Below are 18,658 nucleotides of genomic sequence, written 5' to 3' on the forward strand. Positions count from 1 at the left end.
TTGTCTTATGGAATTCCTGTAGGTAATTCATTAAGTGGAAGAATGAGGTCGAGCAGAAGAAAAACATCCTTTAACTCTAGTTATATAAGAGATTAAATATCAATAGATGCTATTGGGAAAGATGTATACAGGGTGTAACGTATAGGGGTGTATAGGAGAACAATCCAATGGTCCAAAATGTTTTGTTTTGGAAGTACGTCTCATAAACATAACAAATAGAAGAATGGGATTCTCGGTACCACGTAGGTCCTCCGTTTTATTTGGAAAAATGTTTACATACTGCTGTGCCCCCCACCCCCACCCCCGCGACTGTTAGGCGCCTAATAAATAACGCTATGTGCAATGATATTCGGTCAACTACATCACCAACAGCACACCTCTCCATTGTCCAACTAGCTCACAATTTAAAAAAATATTTCAAATTTTTCTCCAAATACACATCAGCGCCCCCCCCCCCCATATCGACTGCAATTAATAATTTTGGAGACTCAGAGACCTCGATCAACTTCCGAAATTCAAAGTACCTGAAATAATCTTGATACGAAGAGAAAATTCTGACATGAAGACTCTATGTGGGTCGCACAATGGATACGAATAAACACCAATTAATTGATTGACTATGACAACACTTTATTCCGAATCACATTAAAGAAAATTGAATCCAAATTCCTGAAAGGAAGAGCATCTTACAAAGCTTGTTTTTACATAGTACCACGAACGCAGACGGTCGAAAATTAGAAATAAGAAAAGCTTAACATTACTACTACTATTGCTGCAGTTTGCCTTGATGACAGCTTCAGAACTTCACTTTTCATTAACGCAAACTTGATGATAAACGGACTGGCATGTTAAATACTGTGTTAAAAATTATCGGTGGCTGCTTGATCTGAATAACTTTTTTTTTAAAAAAAACAAAAGAAGTTCTCACGGTGCACTCAGCCTGCTTCCTTTACTCCAACTGGACTAACTTTTTCCATAACACGGACATGAACTTCAATTGACTTTCCTCTGGACAGAAATATTATGAAAAAGACGAACTGCGTCTTTAATCAATCAAATCAAGCAAAAAACCTGAATAAATAATTAGCTTAAAGAGACGTACACTCTCTTCCAACTACCGCCAACCATCATCGGAAAAATATGGGACTGATGTCAAACTCAAAGTTTATTAAGAGTGCACCTAACGGATGTAACCTCGACTTAATCGGCGATTGTTATCTGTAACCTATTCAAGTAATTACGGTTAATTATACGTATCTTAATAGTCGGAATGAAATCTCGCAACTAGGTAATCCAGCAATGACCTTTTGTTCCTTGGAATGTGAGGTCAAGCGGTGCAAACGGTTATCAGGTTGATATTTTCCTTCAACTGTACGACATTTCCGGTTTGAATCCTGGATTTTCGTATACCATCAGAAAACTAAAAGCAATTAATCGGTAATTAAAGGACCTAACACCTTAAAAGATTGATTCTCTCTCTTCTTTCCAGGCAAGAGAGCGTTCGGCGGCTGTAGAAACAATTTAAATATTCCTACAGGAACGGTTGAAAATCGGCGGCAAGACAAACAATTAAACAAAACGAAAAGATACAAATCAGAAACGACAACAGATACCGGGTGTTCAGAAAAGCTGGTCGACTCCATAAGTATACGGTGTGGTCATGAGAGCTCGGTACTGCTCGAGAGCGTTTCGCTCGAAAAGGTGCTCCAAGCGGAAAGAGCGCTTGCAAGCTCCCGGGCGCTTTTTCCGCTCACGAGCACTTTTCCCGAGCGCTCACTATAAACCGCTCGAGGCCTGGGCTCGAGCACTTTTAGAAATGCCCGGAAATCGCAAGCGGTTTCGCTTTGTAAAACAGCTCGATGCTCGCGAGCATTTTTGAGACAATTCGAGCGCTCGTCTCTCGACCGGTTTTTTAGAACGCTCGACCCAGCTCTGATGGTCATAACTTCGGGTATGAACTTCAAGGCGGTTACAAATGACTAGGTAGCTGCGAAGTCCCGTCTTCTTTCTCTCGCGACGCGCCTTATTTTTTCTGCACCAGATGTGTATTTTCGTTGAAATTAAGTAACTTTCACCTGATACCAGAAGTTCTTATCGCAAATGACCATTACAAATAATTCTAAAAGGAAAAATGAGACTACAGTAATACAAACTCAAATGGAATAAACTAACTTTCTTTTTTCCAAAGTTCCAAATAATCTTACTTTACTAATCTTACATATACAGAGTATTCTGGTATTATGTTTGGTGTTTAAACCGAAATATCATCTACATGACGTTGTTTACACAACAATACCCTATAAACCCTTATACATATACAGTGTGATTGACTTTGCGTGTCCGAGCGTATATTTCTTTTATTATTGGAGATAGGAAAAAAGTGTAAGAAGCAAACATACTCTACTTTCAGTTTCTGATAAAGCTACACATTAAAAAAAAACAAGTGATATAAAAAATCAGAATCAGAAAACAAATTATTTTTTTTAAATAGAACGAGTACTTTTTTCTGTAATATTCTTAAAGGACTTGAAATTATCTTTACAATGATATCAAATATGTTATAATTACCTTAGAAATTAAAGCTACAGTAATGTGTTTAGAACCAATCGCAGTAGCTGTGAAAATTTAAACAAAAACATAGAATTTACAACAAGAAGCGAAGAAAACAAATGAAAAACAGTTACAGGAATAAGTATTGTACCTTAAGACAAAGTTAAACACATTACACTTGCTTTCAATGTATTATCATTACACATTACATTACACAACAATTATCATTATTTGTGTAATTATTATTGTGTTGCATTGTGGTTCTTATACAGGGTGTCAATTTTAAAACATGCAGTCGGCCATATTTTTCAAACTAAAAAAGATATTGAAAATCGCGCAAAACCGATTCGGGGGTATCGAAGGGGAACCAGAATGACGTTATAAGTGACAACCCCCCACTCCCCTTAACCCTCCCAGCTCCCGCCTCTTCAAAAATCCTAAATGGCAACCCCATACTTGTGACACACCGTTGGAAAGCTTCTGAAAAATGCTTTCCAGTGGTACCAATAAAGTCAATATTCATTTAGACAATTAAGAAACGGGATCTGTTAGCAATAAAAAAAGAAAGCAACCAAGATTGCCTAATGAAGCAGCTCAGGTTGATGTTCTTGGCCAATTTGCCATAAATCCCCCAATGTCAACATTAATGTTTTTTGTAATTATTAAATTTTTGTTAAATTGTCTTAATGAATATTGACTGTATTGGTACCACTGGAAAGCATTTTTCAGTAGCTTTCCAACGATGCGTTACAAGTATGGGGTTGCCATTTAGGATGTTTGAAGAGGGGGGGGGGCTGGGGGGTTAAGGGGAGTGGGGAGTTGTCACTCATAACGTCATTCTGGTTCCCCCTCGATACCCCTGAAACGGTTTTGCGCGATTTTCAATATCATCTTTAGTTTGGATCATATGGCCGACTGCAAGTTTTAAAATTGACACCCCGTATATTGTTCTCTAAACTGATTTTGTGGCAGACATGACAAGTGGCAAACTTTCTTTTGTTTTTGTTTAAATTTCCACAGTTACTGCGATTGGTTTTAACACATTATTGCAGCTTTAATTTCTAAGATAATTATAACATACTTGATATTATCATTGTAAAGAGCATTTCAAACTCTTTAAAAATATTACAAAAAAAGTAACTGTTCTATTTCAAAAATTAATGTTTTCTGATCCTTTTTTGTTTTTATACCACTTGTCTTTTTCGAATATGTAGTCTTATCACAAAAGTAGAGTAGTTTTAGTACACTTTCATTTTCAAAAAATAAAAAGGGGCACTTTTGCGCTCTTGATGTCTGTCAGTCTGTCTGAGTCACAAAGGCTCCGAAACTACACCACTTACAAACTTGGTATTGGTGTCATTCGATCAGAAATTAAAATTTATTTCATGTTTGTATTCTCGTTAAGGCATGAAATGTCCATAAGAGCTATTAAAACCAAATTTAAAAGTGCCTCTTCGCCTCTTGCTCACAAGCGGCTTAACGAATTTCTTCTGACACTATTTACCACATTTCCATCTGTTGAACCGCTACAAAGGGACATATGGACGGACAAATACATTCTTCTTCGCTGGAAGACTAATAAAAATGTGCCAATATATAACTTCTGGAAGGTAGGAAATATTCTGATTGTTTCGATCACATGTGCGTGGTACTTTGTTTATAGGCCCTTCTTTGTGTTTAATCGAGCCGAAATTACGACCCATCAGGGTATAGGAGTTTTCAAGATAAATTTTTCTATTCGTATCCAGGATTATGGACCCGTCACAACTCTTACCAGTCTTCGATTACAAAAGTACTCACGATGACTGTAATTGAACTTGTCTAAAGTGGTACCAAATCAAAGAACAAATTTTACATATCTATTATCTAGTTTTTGGTAATTTTTGGCTTTAATTAACTTTACTGCATATTAATTACACAACCATACTTTTGTATATTTGTTACAATTAATATAATCAGTTCTAATTGCACGATATGCTCCTAATAATAATTTACATTTCATTACCCCAAGGTCTAAACTACCGGGGTACTTGAGATGGATGAATTAAATATTTACTGATGTCACTACGCTATACCATTTTTGGTGCCGTCATGTGTGCCAAATGTTTGCCGTTTTTGAGGTTGCATTGTATGTACACAAGAGCCTTAACGCTGCATGGTGCCGTTTCTAGGTCAAGTCAGTGTCATCACCTCTTCCAAAATCTGAAACCCAATTTTTTATTACACATAATTGCGTAACATCTAATTTAAGTAAACTGTAATGATGGGTATACCTAATCACCCATTAAAAATAATTGGAGTTGCTTCAGCGCTTAATTTAGAGCACGTTCGCTTGGTGAACGTATTCACAGAGTTACGATATTGGCATATACCGAAAGAAAGAAGAAACTTAACTCGCTTTGAATAAAAGTTAAGTGAAGGGTTGTCGGTATATGGAACCTTTCTCCAAATAAAGACTGTCATTGTAAATCAAATTATTTATATAAACACAATGTGCCATCAACACATTCGAAAGTAATACAATGAAGACTTCAATATGATCAATTGTCAAATATGCAGTCACGTCTTTGTTACAGGCTTCTAAAGTGGGTGACCTAACAATACAACCATAACTTTTTTGCTATTTCATATTTGCAATTGGATTTATCCTTCAATAGGATGTAATAAAAACGTGCCCGATTAAGTAACGTAATAACGGTCCAGTTTCAATCAAGTAGTTTATATCTGTTGGGTGAATCATACCGCTACCGTGCAATTAAACCTGCTTCCTGCAATTTAATAGGTGCATAAAATTGGCGATTTTTAAGGCTGTTATGCGTTGTATTAGGCACATCCAAATTAATACGAAATCGCCATCTTCGTGGTTTCCGGTAACACAAAATACCTACCTAATGCGCCTCAAAAAAATAAATTAGAACAAACCCAATCTTCACGGCACCCGGAACCACCCTCGGTAATCTCACCAACAAAAGTGTGAAGTTCGATTAAAAGGCTTTTCTTTATTGGGTTTTAGCACTTTATCGACCAATGCGTTTGGTGTGGTGATGTGGGCGAGATGGAGGATCTTGATGGCGGGTCTGGTGATCCTCGATCTGGCGGTGGCGGTTCCCGGTGTGGCCTCCCTACGATTGGGTGCTGGTCATAGGTCATGAAGTCGCCGGATGAAGTATGCGTTTGTACCTGAATTCGATTTTCGCTGGAATTCTCCCGTTGCGAAATCTCAGGATATCTCCATTACTTTGTTCCCTGCTTGGAACTGCGCCCTGGTTGGTCAGAAGTGCGCGTACCTGGATCGGTTGCGGTGGACTGTACTTGAGTCCCATTCTTTTGGAATGGGGAAGTCATATTCTAGCAGAGCGTTCCACCAAAGGAGCGCCTATGGTGCTGCAATCGCTGTAGCACTAGATGCAGATGTTGGAGATGTTCTTCCCAGGTATGCGAGTACACAATGATGTCGTCTAGGTAGACCATTGCGAATTTCTGTAGATACCCTGGGACGACTTCTTGTGTCATCAGTTTTTGAAATGTTCTAGTGCGTTCTTCAGACCAAAGCGCATCACTTTGAATTAGAGGCTCCGTCGGGTGTTGTGAAAGCGGTTAAAGGCTTGGACGCATCATCCAGTGGTACTCCAGGATTGAGAAGATCTTCGCAGTCCCCAAGTCCCATAAGGTCCCGTGGATAACGGGTAGGTTTGAGCGGTAGTTCACACAGCATCGTGGTTTTCCGTCCTTTTTTTTTCACAATGACTACCGGTGAGCAGTAGTCGGACGTACACACTGGGCTCTATGAGTCATGCGGCCAGCATGGTCTCTACTTCTTCCGTAATGGCTCTCTTCTTGAGTAACGATACGGTGGTAGACGGAAAGGCGTCTCTTGCTTCAGCGTGATCTTATGTGTGGTGGATGCGGTGGTGGTTGCGGAGGCGTATCCTGTAAACATTGTCTCCGCGCGAATTTGGCCCAACCATGTTTGACCTCGGGGGTGGCGATCCCTGACCGTTAGGGGGTAGGTTGGTGGCGCGGTTCCAGTGGGTCTTCTGTCTGCTTTCCGTACCCCAATGTACGCATCCACGCTGGTAATCAATTACGGCTTTCTGGTAGCGTAACCAAGCTTGCCCGAGAATCACTGGCGCGACAAACGACGGTGTCACCAGGAAGAAGTCCTGATGACTTCCACTTAGTACTGGAGAGTTGTGGTTCCGGCTATCTGCAGGGGGTGGCTGGGATGGGCTAACATGACTGCATCCTCCGTGTACTTCTGGATCTTGTGGATCCGTCTGTTCGCTACCGTTGTCAAATTGGCAAAAGCTTGCTAGCTATATAAACGAAAGTGGATTGTGAGCGTAAAGCAGAAATGAGGCCACGGGATAAACACTACGAGAGGATAAATACAGAAATTTCCAGTACCAAGAGAGTTGTTGCTCGCCGTCTTTTCACGGAGCAACATCTGTGCCAGTCGCGCCCGCAAATCATAAGCGCGTTTTCTTGTAATAGAGAATTGAGGCGACTTTTTTAAGAAAATCAAGAGAAAGAACCAAGCGAAAACATCTCCATCCCGCCACTACATCGAAAGCGAAGACGATCCTTCACGACACTCCGGAGAAAGTCTGGAGGATTGCGATTTCCGAAGAACAGTTCCATTTTCTGTTCTATACGCGGTCCGTGCACAGTCTACTTGGAGGGTGTCGAACCGAAACTCGAATAGCTGCTCGCAGTGGGCGGTCCTGAATTCATTTGATTTCAACATCGATCGGAGCGAGATCAAGACTGCACTCCGAATCCTAGTGCACATTAACAATAGACGTTCAAGGTCTAACAATAGAGGTTCAAGGTCTTTGTTGTTCGCCGCTTCGTACACAATTGCAGTTTCGTTTGAATTTGTGTTATTGTAAAGGCGATTTAATCAACTACTAGAGTTGCATTTTGCTTGTGAGCACTGTTTGTTTTCATTTTAACGACTCGTGCCTGGAGACGTTATTACACGCATCTACTGCAGTTTGTTTTGATTTTCGATCTAATTGTATACTAATTTATGTAACAAGAATTAAGTTTCTTTCTGTACTCGGCGGCGCGGCGGCGACTAACGTAATAAAGATGGATGTTCCTTTCTATGCAGTGAGTTTTTTTGAATGAATGAGTAAACCCTACATTTACAACTTTTACAGGAACGTACCGTCTCAACCCCCATTTCATGTGTCGTATGTTATTTACAGCAAAAAGGCGATTATCTAATAGAAAAAGAACGTAATAGGTTTTAATAAATACTATTGATTTTTTATTCATTTATCCTTTCCAATTTCCTAGAGGCCAGAAAAAGACCATCGATTGAAGCTAGCCGGCGCCCAACGACAGTTATTTTATGTAACCCCTAAATGAAATGATTTCAGAAGAAACGGTAGTAAGAGTTGAAAAGTAACCAGCCGGTTACATCGCGTCGGATGAAGTTATGTGTCGAGTAGGGCGGCCAGTTCTTTGTTGTTGATCCTCACCGTTATAATCGGAAGGCCTCCATTGTTTGCGGTTTGAATTAATTGAATGGCTGGATGTTCGGTCTGGCCAATGATCCGTTTCCCTGGTCCAGTTGTCGGTTAGCTAGGACAGGACAGTCACGTTGGAAATAATACTGCGGGCTGTAGCGACATTTAGGTACGTTCGCTGAGCGTTGTGGGGTGGTGGTGGTTTCGGTGACGGCTGCGGCTGGTCGACTGCGGCCCCTTACGTCCTCTCCGATCTCGATGGCCATGCGTATGTCCGGATGTATCAGATCGCGGGTTAAGGGTAGGTGGTCGTGCGTCGAGGTGTTGAGCTTCCTTGCGATGCAGGAAGGTGTTGCACGATTCCGTCCTCTGTTCCCGGGTGAAAGATTTCGCGTGCTACTTACCGGTTTATCTGCGATCGGGCTGTATTGGGTACCTACTCCACGGACACAGCTGAACCACCATAATACAATAATAATAATACAAAAACTGTGAAGTATAAATATTAACAAATTGTGACATGAAAGTCCATGATTAATAGTTAGTGCAAGAAAGGATAAAAACAAACAAAATAACAATAAGAAAAAACCCGGAATCGCATGGTGCCCTCCATCGACCTCATCCCTTCTTCTTCGTTAACGCACGTTAACTTTTTTCTCCTAGCTTCGTTATGAAAATCCCCTAGTCTTAGGCATCTGCGCAAATCTGGTTAAATACAGAGCAAGTCGTATTTTTGTTTCAGATTACATGCCTAACCATGCTCGAGAGTCCTGCAACTAGAAATACTGGCTGTTCTGTTTTGTTGATCCTAAGGCGTGACAAAAAATGCATGAAAAATCCTGGGGGCGGTTTTTATTGGAATTGAAGAAAGTCATAAAACAAACAAAAAATGAAGAAAAATCGAAAATCGAATGTGGGTGTGAGGTGCTCAGACCCGAACCGTAGAACCGGCCGGTGGCCCTCTACCAGGGGGTCGAATGAGGTGTGTGCACGTCCGACCTTGTCACATTCGCACTAGGCTATTGTGGCGCTCCAATCGGCACACACCTCTTCAAAGGGTCATCGGGGAGCCGGTCTAACAACAGAACGCAGGGTAACCAGGGAGTCTAGTGCAGGATCTCGATCCTTGTAGCTTTCATTAATCGGGCGGAGAATTTAGAGGGTAAACCGCCCTCCCCCCTCCCTCCCCGTATCAGGCGGATGTGTAGTAGGAGCACCCATGCTGCTCCTCTGAGGGTGAACTCGTACCTTAGACAGGAGAAACCTCGACAACACTAGTTGGCCGTTGGGCAGAGGTGAGGGGATCAATGTTATTCCACATGCGCGCATAATTTCTGCAGAGCGGGGGATAGGTAGAAACCCTTTCCATCCCAGCCTTGACAAGTCGCCGTTGGCGCGCCATGTTCGAAGCGATGGCAAGGTTGGCAACTGGTCCGTTACCCGTACATGGATTCGTAATAGCTCACAAGTCTTGCGCTTCCATCGGGGTCAGTCCCGCCTTTTTCAAACTTTCTCTGGACGCGAAAACAAACGTGACTTAACGCGCATTCTCTACCCGGTTTAATCTTAATTGCTCTACAATTCTCTGCCAACGATTAAATTCCCACCACATTCTTTAACTTCGCCCATCTGAGATTCGAATTTATTCCACTAATCGACTAACTTCTTCTCAACTATTGAAATCCCTAGAAACATAGATAACAGATATTATAAAACCCACCTTGACTCAAAATTCCATCGAATCACTTATAACAAGCGGATCTGGCATCAGCGGGATCGTCGCTCAGTTCCGTCCCACAACTTTCCGGCGCTTTAAGGTTTCATACGCATTTTACTCGACAGGACTACTCAAAAGCGATTCACCCAAAATAAAAATCTAAAACAAATTTAGGAAATTTAAATTATTACGCCACGTTCCATTTTGTCCGTTGTACGTATTTTATAGGCACAAAGATAGTTCTTGTCACTTTCATGAACAAACTGTAAGGTAGGTATCTTACATAATCTAAAAACATCCTAGAAAAACCAGTCCAAAGCCATATTTAAAAAAATTGATTAAACATCAAAATATGTGGAATAATTTTACACGGCTTAATTTTCATGTCCCTATCTCAAACGGTTTGAGCGGTAGAGCATTTGGTCCATCTTTAATAGCGACCCTTTATATGAAGTTTTTGGATGCACTGCTTTTGAGTTACAACTTACAAGAGGAGCCAAAGAAGCAGATCTTCCGTAAGTGAACGGAATTGGCGAAGAATTTATGTAACAAACAGTTACTAAGGCAAGAAAATTTTCTAACTTTTCGCTCTCTCGGAAGATTAAAATTTTGATTTGTAATGGTTCCGGATCGCGAAAAACTCTCTTTTTATCTGCTTCCATCTACTGTGACCTCGCCGCCGGCGTGTTCTAGTTTGATCTCAACACGTAACACGCGTTATTACATCTTTATCCTTTAATTGGTTTGGTTTTATAAATTATTAATGAGATTAATTATTAGAAGATCTGTTATAATGCACATGAAGATTTAAATGTGTTGCGGGCCCTACCAACTAATAGTAGGTATCTTGTAAAAAACTCTCTTTTGTCGATTAAAAAACATTACTTAGGAATTATGTACAAAGTATTAAGTACAAGGTAATACTGTATACCTATCTGTGTTTATATTATAGTATTTAATTAACGTGAGTACTGTTCGGTAGGGGAAATAATTTTATACACTTTCCGCTAACAGTTCTCTTAATTCTGTATTTCAATTTACTTGATTATAATTTAAATGACTTTTAGCCGGAAGTAAAATATGTAAACGGATATTTAATTACAAGTTGTGTCTGGATTTGAACATCTTTGGCGTTTTGTCCACATATAGTTTCCGAGACGAAAAAGATGTGCGTCCCAGCTATTTGTACACTTTCATCTGGGCGAAAAACTAAAATGGAAAGTGAAATGAGTATTTTCGATGAAATCTCATTAGCCGCTTTGTTGTTCGCCGATCTGACTTCAGCAGAGCGGATATCCTCATTTTTTTTACGTTTTCCGTCGATGTTCTGATTGATAACATTCAAATTGAACGAACGAAATGCGGGTATGCACATTAAAACTACTACTCATTCTTGCAATTTCGAAGTGTCTGAGACTGTGGGAAAAAAGATGCAATCGAGACTCAATTTCAATTAAAACCTAAAAAATGAACCATCCACTTTCTTTCTACATGCTATAATCTTTTAAGTAGAGAGGCAAAAAATAGTGTTTGATTTAAGTTTGATGTGTTTAAGAAGGAGGAGAGGTAATGATCTGTATTCATCGTCATCCCATTTCACTTTCTGTTCAGATTCAAAACCATTTTTAATTGGGCGCTTTTACAAAAGTTTGGAAATATCTTTTTATGGCCCGGGGAATTAGTGCCATTGAGAGAAAGCACTTGTGATCTAAACAGTGTGCGTTAGTACATCAATAGTGTAAGTACCAAAGTGTACTTGATGCATTAAGAGAAGCACTCCTGCCGATAGGAGGCGGTAGAATAGAATATGACCTAAATTTTAAGCATGCAAATAAGTCTTTCACGACATGGCATGGTTTAGGTTTAGGTACGTATTTACATACCTACTTACTTCACAATGAAAGGGTGATCTAAAATGCACACTTTGAGATAGAAGAAATTAATGTTAAATAAGATTTGCATGCTTTTTGATTGTCTAGTATCGCCACTATTACAGAGATGTCGCTTTTAACAAACACTTTTTACAGTGACTTTGTGTAGGGACAGTGGCGACAATGGAGTGTCTAATTTTTGATTGGTTGTTCAGATCGACCGCCATGTTGCATCGAGTATATACAGTGATATTCATGTAGAAGTAGACATAGGGATTTCCTATAGGAATTTCCTATGTCTACTTTTACATGATAAACAGTCTCCAGACGCCTAATTTTATGCAACCAAAGTAACTCTACAACAAATGAGGATCTGCCTGTCATATTAATTAGTTTAAATATTATCGCTTTGACTTCCCTATTCTAATTTCGGTTCGTGTGCGATGTATTCAACTAAAGAAAAAGTATAGTATAGTATAGTGCCGATAACAGTTAAAGGAGCTTAAGAGATTTATTTTCTGTGAAGCTAAAGTAACAATATTCAAATTAATAATTAATATGACAGCCAGATTTTTATTTGTTTCAAGAAGTTATTTTGGTTGCGTAAAATTATGCGCCTTTCAGGAGACTTTTTATCATGTAAAAGTAGACATAGGAAATTCCTATAGAAAATCCCTATGTCTACTTCTACATGAATATCACTGTATAATATTGTATTGTAGTGTACGCAACACGTCATACGTGTATTGTGTGTGGCCTACTTCTAATTTGAATTTTTGTTCCAACGTGGCGGTTGGGCTCCCATTGTCGCCACTGTGTCTATAAAGTCAGTGTAACACTTTACAAATCGGGAATTAGTAATACATATTTCTGCCTGGATACGTCAAATTATCAGTACATGAACGGCACAAAACTCGAGACTGAGTTTGTCAGCAAAACATACCTTCACAACTCTTTGCCGGCACGAAATGCAGGACTAGGCGCATTGTTTTGTGCCGTATTTGTGCCGAAATGTGACGTAATCAGTTTGTCAGACAACGATGCCGTTTTCGAATTATCGCATTTTTTAGACGTACTTCTAACTTCACAAATTTTTGATGGCACAAAATGCTAGACTAGACTAGGCTCACTTGTTTGTGCCGGATTTATTCCGAAATGTGCCACATTCAGTTTGTCAGTAAAACATACTGTTTTAAATTATCGAATTTATTTAACATAACCGCTAACTTCGCAATTTATTGTCAGAACAGATGTTCGAATTGCGTAATATGCGATATGTTTGTCTTTACTAGCAGCATCTGTGGTTAAAATTTTAAACTAAAAGCATCTATGGTTAAAATGTCAAAGAAATATCTTCATAAATAAAGAAATTGACACTGCGCAGAATGCGACTGCGCATGCACACATCTAATGTTTACAATATGAGATACGTTTGCTTTTAAAAGAAGCATCTGCAATTAAAATTGTAAAAAAGTTATCTCGATAAATAAGACGCGAATGCGCACATTTACCTGAGGTTCACAATATGCGATATGTTTGCCTTTACTAGAAGTATATGTAGTTACAATTTCAACAAAATATATTAATAAATAAGAAAGTTAATATTGCTTCGGATGCGTACGTTAATCGTCAATATTTTTCTTGGTTGAGGTGCTAGAGCTATAATCTACCGAATTCAAAATGAACGAACTATATATATTGAAAAATGGAGGAGTATATAGTTAAGGCCTCTGACGCACATTAACTATTACTCTCTATTCAATTATTAATACCTAAATGTTAAAATAATAGCGTTTATTTTTAAAACTCAGTGTGTTGTTCCGCCACGGCAATATGCGCTCTTACATGCATGCATACCTTTTGTACATTTATAACTATGCCATTGCGCGCCCCCTTTCCGCAATTGGATAAAGCAATGTATCCCCTCTACTTGTTTCCAGACACTTCGTCAGCTTTCTATGTTTGTTAGTTTATTTCTATGTTGTTTTTGTTTATTCCGTAGTCTCCTTGATCCGTATTCGATGGCATTGCTATCATTAAATAATGAGTCATTAATTATATCGATTGAGATCAATTCAATTGATCTTCAGTGATTTGATGCTGGATTATGAGATTTATTGCGATTTGGATCCTAATCGAAAAATTATTTTAATTTTTGAGATTAGACATTGGATTTTGGTTCATAAACCCTCCGAATCAACATGGTATGCGATAGATTATAACGTAATTAATTTGATTGGTGGTCGGTACATTTCATCCCCTCCCAAGATATTTCAGATGCTGGACCAAATTATGACAAATAGCAAAATCAAAACAATAACTCCTAGATAGATAGATAGATACTTTTATTTCCACGTTCATCATTGTATACACAAAAACAGACAAAAAATAACATGTTCTAAAAAAAAAAATAATAATAAACCTGTGCAAATTTAATCATAGATTCGAATCGGTAAGATGATGATTTTTATAAATAGACCAAACAATATGTCAATTAGCAAAATCAAAACAATAGCCACAGGTACAATAGATTTTAATGGAGATGTGATCAATGTTATGAGGATCTCATTAAGATAAAGGTTGAGGGGATAAATTCTATTTATTTCTACTTCTGTAAGTGCTTTAATTTGCAGTGTCGTTTAGCCGTCGGTTAGGAAAACAAGATCCAATTGTTCAAGTTTCAGATATTTTAATTATTCTTGCAGCCCCAGAAAGTTCTCGCGCTTTGGAAGACGAGAAAAATTGAATATTGTACGATTTCAGTTCCCATCATTAATAACCGATTTTAATTTCCAAATGTTAAGTGAAAACGAGTATGAAAGCTTGCAAAGCCACCGTAGTACGATAGACAAGCAGACCTAAGCCTGACTCAAGAATTTCAACGAACAATGGATGTCAACTGGACTACCGTTAAGTTAAATACCGGTAGCGAATCAGATGTATTGCAGCAAATGGTATCTGATTAACACGTGTTTAGTGTCAAGTGAAGCGCGCTTAATTCACCTGATTTTTAAGACTAGTCCTAGATTTTTATGGAAGCTGTAAAATTAATTACTGACGTTTTAATTTTGGATCGTTATCTTAAGTACGCCGCACGGCTGGAAAATCCGATGTCCCCTTTCCGCATTTTGGGAATTCTATATAACAGCATGATTTAGAGGGGATCTTTTGCATTTCTCCCTTTTAAATAGCGTGCATTTAAGATTTAAGTAAATCTTTATCTACCGTACTGTTTGATTTTCTAGGTAGATGTAGTATTTTGCATTCTGTTAAGTAGTAAGTAATAAGGAGAGTTTTGCTCTGCTTTCCTGCATCTTGTTTCCCAGTAGATATCGTTAGTTAACTTGTAATTCCGTTCTCGCTTAAAAAATCGCTACCGTTTCCGCGTGCCGTAATTTTGTTTTACATTTTTCGGTAGTGCCCTCCCAACTTCTGGAGTTTTTCGTTTCTCTATCCGACTGCTTGTGATTACGGGAAATCCTGGTGGCGCTCGAGATAAACCTTACCGTTCTAATGAGAGTAACGCGCGGTCCTGCCGACTGCCGAAGATTCTTAAAATATTTCGAATTAACCGCATAGAATTGTTAGTAATCTATTTTGTGAATTGATCTTTTTCATCCAGCAAAGCAAGTCATAAATAATTGAGGAGAGAAAAACAGAGTCTCCTACTGAAACATGCAACCAGAGGGTCAAGGTAGCTACAGCCCTCAGAAAGATGGCTCTTCGGACCCTTACCTACAGGACGCGTTACATGTCATTTTCTGCTAAGAGTGGGTTTCAATTTTAATGTTGGGGTTCGACTATGTATTAGAAAATTAGTTCGGATCCAGCTCACTTCAGGGTAAAGCGGGCATTTCGGACATACTGCTTTTTAGTTATACGTTCTAATATGTACACGACGTCGACGTGTACCCATTCTTCTTGATAAAAAAAAAGACAGCATGGAATACTGCAGTAGAAATGACTGTGGTCAAACTGTCAAGCAAATGTCAAAGCAAAATACCGCGATTAAAGATTGATTCAGCAACAAATGTTTAATGCAAATAACATCAGCTTACAACTACAGATTTCAAATTAACGTGCACGTCTACTTTGTCGCTTCAATTAAATACGCAATCAAATCTGCTCGATCTTGATCCTTCTTCAGCCCGGCGAACACCATTTTCGTTCCAGGAATGTACTTCTTCGGATCTTTGAGATACTCGTCCAAAGTGTCCTTACTCCATGTGATTCCCTTCTTCTTATTCGCATCTGTATACGGAAATCCTTCCGCTTGACCAGTTTTCCTACCCATGAGGCCGCTCAAGTTCGGTCCGACTTTATGCTTGCCACCCTTTTCGACCGTGTGACACTGAGAACAGGCTTTCGTGAATATTGCTTTTCCCTTTGTGGAGTCGCCCATAGTTAAGGCCCAATCTTCGTTATGACATTAGCAGACGCGCAACAGATTTTTTTTCGTCATGGCTGATACTATTTTAGAAGTTCAGAATTGCCTGATGTCGATATGTATAGGCAACACATTCTACACTAAAATGTTTATCGTAGGAGGATCTTCCACTGTGGAAGAAAGCTCTCTAAGAGGAGGGTAGTCTTTTGTAGTAATTGGATATTGTAATTTGTACGTGTACTTCATGCTGAGTAAAATTATTTCACATTGTGACAAGTGGCTTTTTATTTCCGTTTTCAAAAAGAGCGAGAATTAAGAATTTCAATTCCCGCATTCTCTATGCAACAGAAATTAGGAAATGTTGTTTCAGTAGAACATTGACATTATATGTGCAAGTTTTCCTCAAAAATTCAAGAACTACCACGTCGTTACCACATTAATTTGTGCTTTTTTTGTGCTAATTTGTACGCCAACCCTCAGGTTATGTCATGTGGAGCGCCGTCCCTAAGGGCACTTATTTTTCGACATATTCCCATTTATTGTTTTCAGGCCATTGACAGATTTTTCTCATCTCTACTTCCACCAGATTTCGCACGGAGTAGATTTCGACACTTCAGGAATGGATCATAAAACTGATCCATCAAACCCGAGCTTACAACTCCAGCGAAGACAAGCACACTACTCGCGAACGGCGATTTACTGCGACATATCTCAGAGTGACGCAAGACCATTCGTTACCGCGAAATTCCGAAAAACGATTTTTACCAACCTGCATCTAAAAATCTACAAGCAGAGCCACCTACCTTTCAAGTCGAAACAATGGAAGTTTCGCGGCACTTTTGAATTTGGATGGCAGTCGGCTGGATATGGATAGCACGAATGAACTCCTACGTTGTGTAATCCGTTCTTTATGTGTTGGGACGTGAGACATAATCGGGAAGGCAATTAAATAACTTTTACAGAACTTTTGTGCGTAAGAAATGACAAGAATAAAGAAATATATTACGCACACAACAAGGCCATGCCTGGGAAACCTTCTACGGGACTAAAACCCTGGCATAGGCCCAGGGATCTGGACCTATTGCAAATAACGGTTCCGGTTCTGACATTTTTAGCGGGAAAATATTTGTAACGGTTCCGGTCCGGGTTCCGGTTCTAAACATAATTGCGGTTCCGGTTTCGATTTTTTTTTCGGTTCAAACGGTCCGGACCTATTGGAATAACGGTTCTGGTTCACATTTATAGCGGTTCTAGTTCTAAACGTAATTGTGTTCAATCTTTTTAACGCATTTCCAAGGAAAGGGGGCGCTATTGTAGCCACTTTCTCTGTCCGAGGCCTTAACTATATACTCCTACAGTTTTCAAGATATTTAGTTCATTGTTTTTGCATTTGGTAGTTTATGGCTCTAGCACCTGAGCCAAGAAAAATCTAGACGATTAATGTGCGATGCGCAGGCTGCGCATTATCAACATTCTTATTTGTTAAGATATTTATTGGAAATTTTAACCACAGATGCTTGTAGTAAAGGCAAACATATCGTAAATGACCTTTCAGGTTAAGTCGCCTACTTTTAGTTTTGCATCACATATTTTGCAGGTAGATATTTTGTTATTAATATCATAAACAAAATGTTTATGTGCATTGTTTGATGATATTCGTCCCATTTTCTACTTCGCAAATCGCATTAACAGCATTCACTATACAAGTATTCACACAATTGAGAATTGCACAACAAAAAAATCTATTTTTAAAATGGTTGTGGCTAAATTATCGGCTACCTTTTTCCTTTCCCTTTCTGGCTACGGCTTAAAGTAATATTTTATCTTTTTTCAGAACGCGTTGGCCGGCGCGTCCTTCAACTTCCAATAACCTGTTCAGAACCGTAAAAAAACCGAAAAGAACCGAAAAAAATAATAACGGTTCCGGTTCTCAATAAGATTCAATTTCTGAAGAAATAACGGTTTCGGTTCGGTTTTCGGTCCTGAAAAAAATACCGGTTTCGGTCCGGTTTTCGGTTTTTTTCGGTCCGGTCCGAATCCCTGCATAGGCCACACAAATACATGAAATAAATGACCTACAGCAATAAAATGCAAAAGAAAATACACATAAATAAAACATCTGAAATTGTATGATAAAAATCAGATAATCAAATCAAATGCATTTCAACAAGTTCATAAAAACAAAATACACAAGACATCATAAATGCAGTGGAGAACATGATAAATCAATTCAGTACAAAAACACATCAAAATACCTATACGATCAATTGAAATAACACAACTCGTAAAATAAATAAATTGCATGTACATAGGAAACATGTAAATGGTGTGGCTCTACTCCAGTCTTCCGTTAACATAATTTAACACGAAAGGTACAGGTAAGAATGCCAATGGTCAATAGCAAGTATTCATGTGAAAATCGTTTATCTCTCAAGCAGAACATATTTTAAATAGTGGAAATGTTAATGAGAGGGCCCCTACTCGCATTTGCTAAGATGCTAAGAATCCGCACGAGACGAGTAGGAGACAGATACAGCGAAAGATCGAACTGTATTAGGTACCTACTCCACGGAGACAGGTTGAACCACTCACACACAAACATCGAAACATCAAATAAGAGAGCCCCCCCCCCTTCGTATAGCTAACGCACAAGAAC

At 39.0% G+C, this 18,658-nt stretch overlaps 2 protein-coding genes across 2 annotated transcripts in view; both read right to left on the bottom strand.

The window, feature by feature from the left end:
- Nucleotides 1–5,873, bottom strand: part of LOC116174574 (GDP-mannose 4,6 dehydratase-like) — a 52,965-nt gene extending 47,092 nt beyond the window's left edge. The window contains exons 1-2 of the mRNA XM_031492511.1: nt 5,731–5,873; nt 5,514–5,672 (exon numbers count right to left, since the gene is read on the bottom strand). Of these exons, the coding sequence (XP_031348371.1) occupies nt 5,514–5,672; nt 5,731–5,873 (302 nt within the window). The remainder of the gene's footprint in view (nt 1–5,513; nt 5,673–5,730) is intronic.
- A 9,761-nt stretch (nt 5,874–15,634) lies between these two features.
- LOC116174181 (cytochrome c-like) lies at nt 15,635–16,103 on the bottom strand. The gene has a single exon (XM_031492052.1). The coding sequence runs from the start codon at nt 16,015–16,017 to the stop codon at nt 15,703–15,705; it is 315 nt and encodes a 104-aa protein (XP_031347912.1). The 5' UTR covers nt 16,018–16,103; the 3' UTR covers nt 15,635–15,702.
- Between the last annotated feature and the right edge of the window lie 2,555 nt (nt 16,104–18,658).

This window comes from Photinus pyralis, unplaced genomic scaffold (assembly GCF_008802855.1).
Source record: "Photinus pyralis isolate 1611_PpyrPB1 unplaced genomic scaffold, Ppyr1.3 Ppyr1.4_LG6, whole genome shotgun sequence".
Classification (NCBI taxonomy): Eukaryota; Metazoa; Arthropoda; class Insecta; order Coleoptera; family Lampyridae; genus Photinus; species Photinus pyralis.

What these genes read in the sequence shown, in the direction of transcription:
- LOC116174181 (XM_031492052.1), bottom strand. Translation starts at nt 16,017, where the DNA reads ATGGGCGACTCCACAAAGGGAAAAGCAATATTCACGAAAGCCTGTTCT.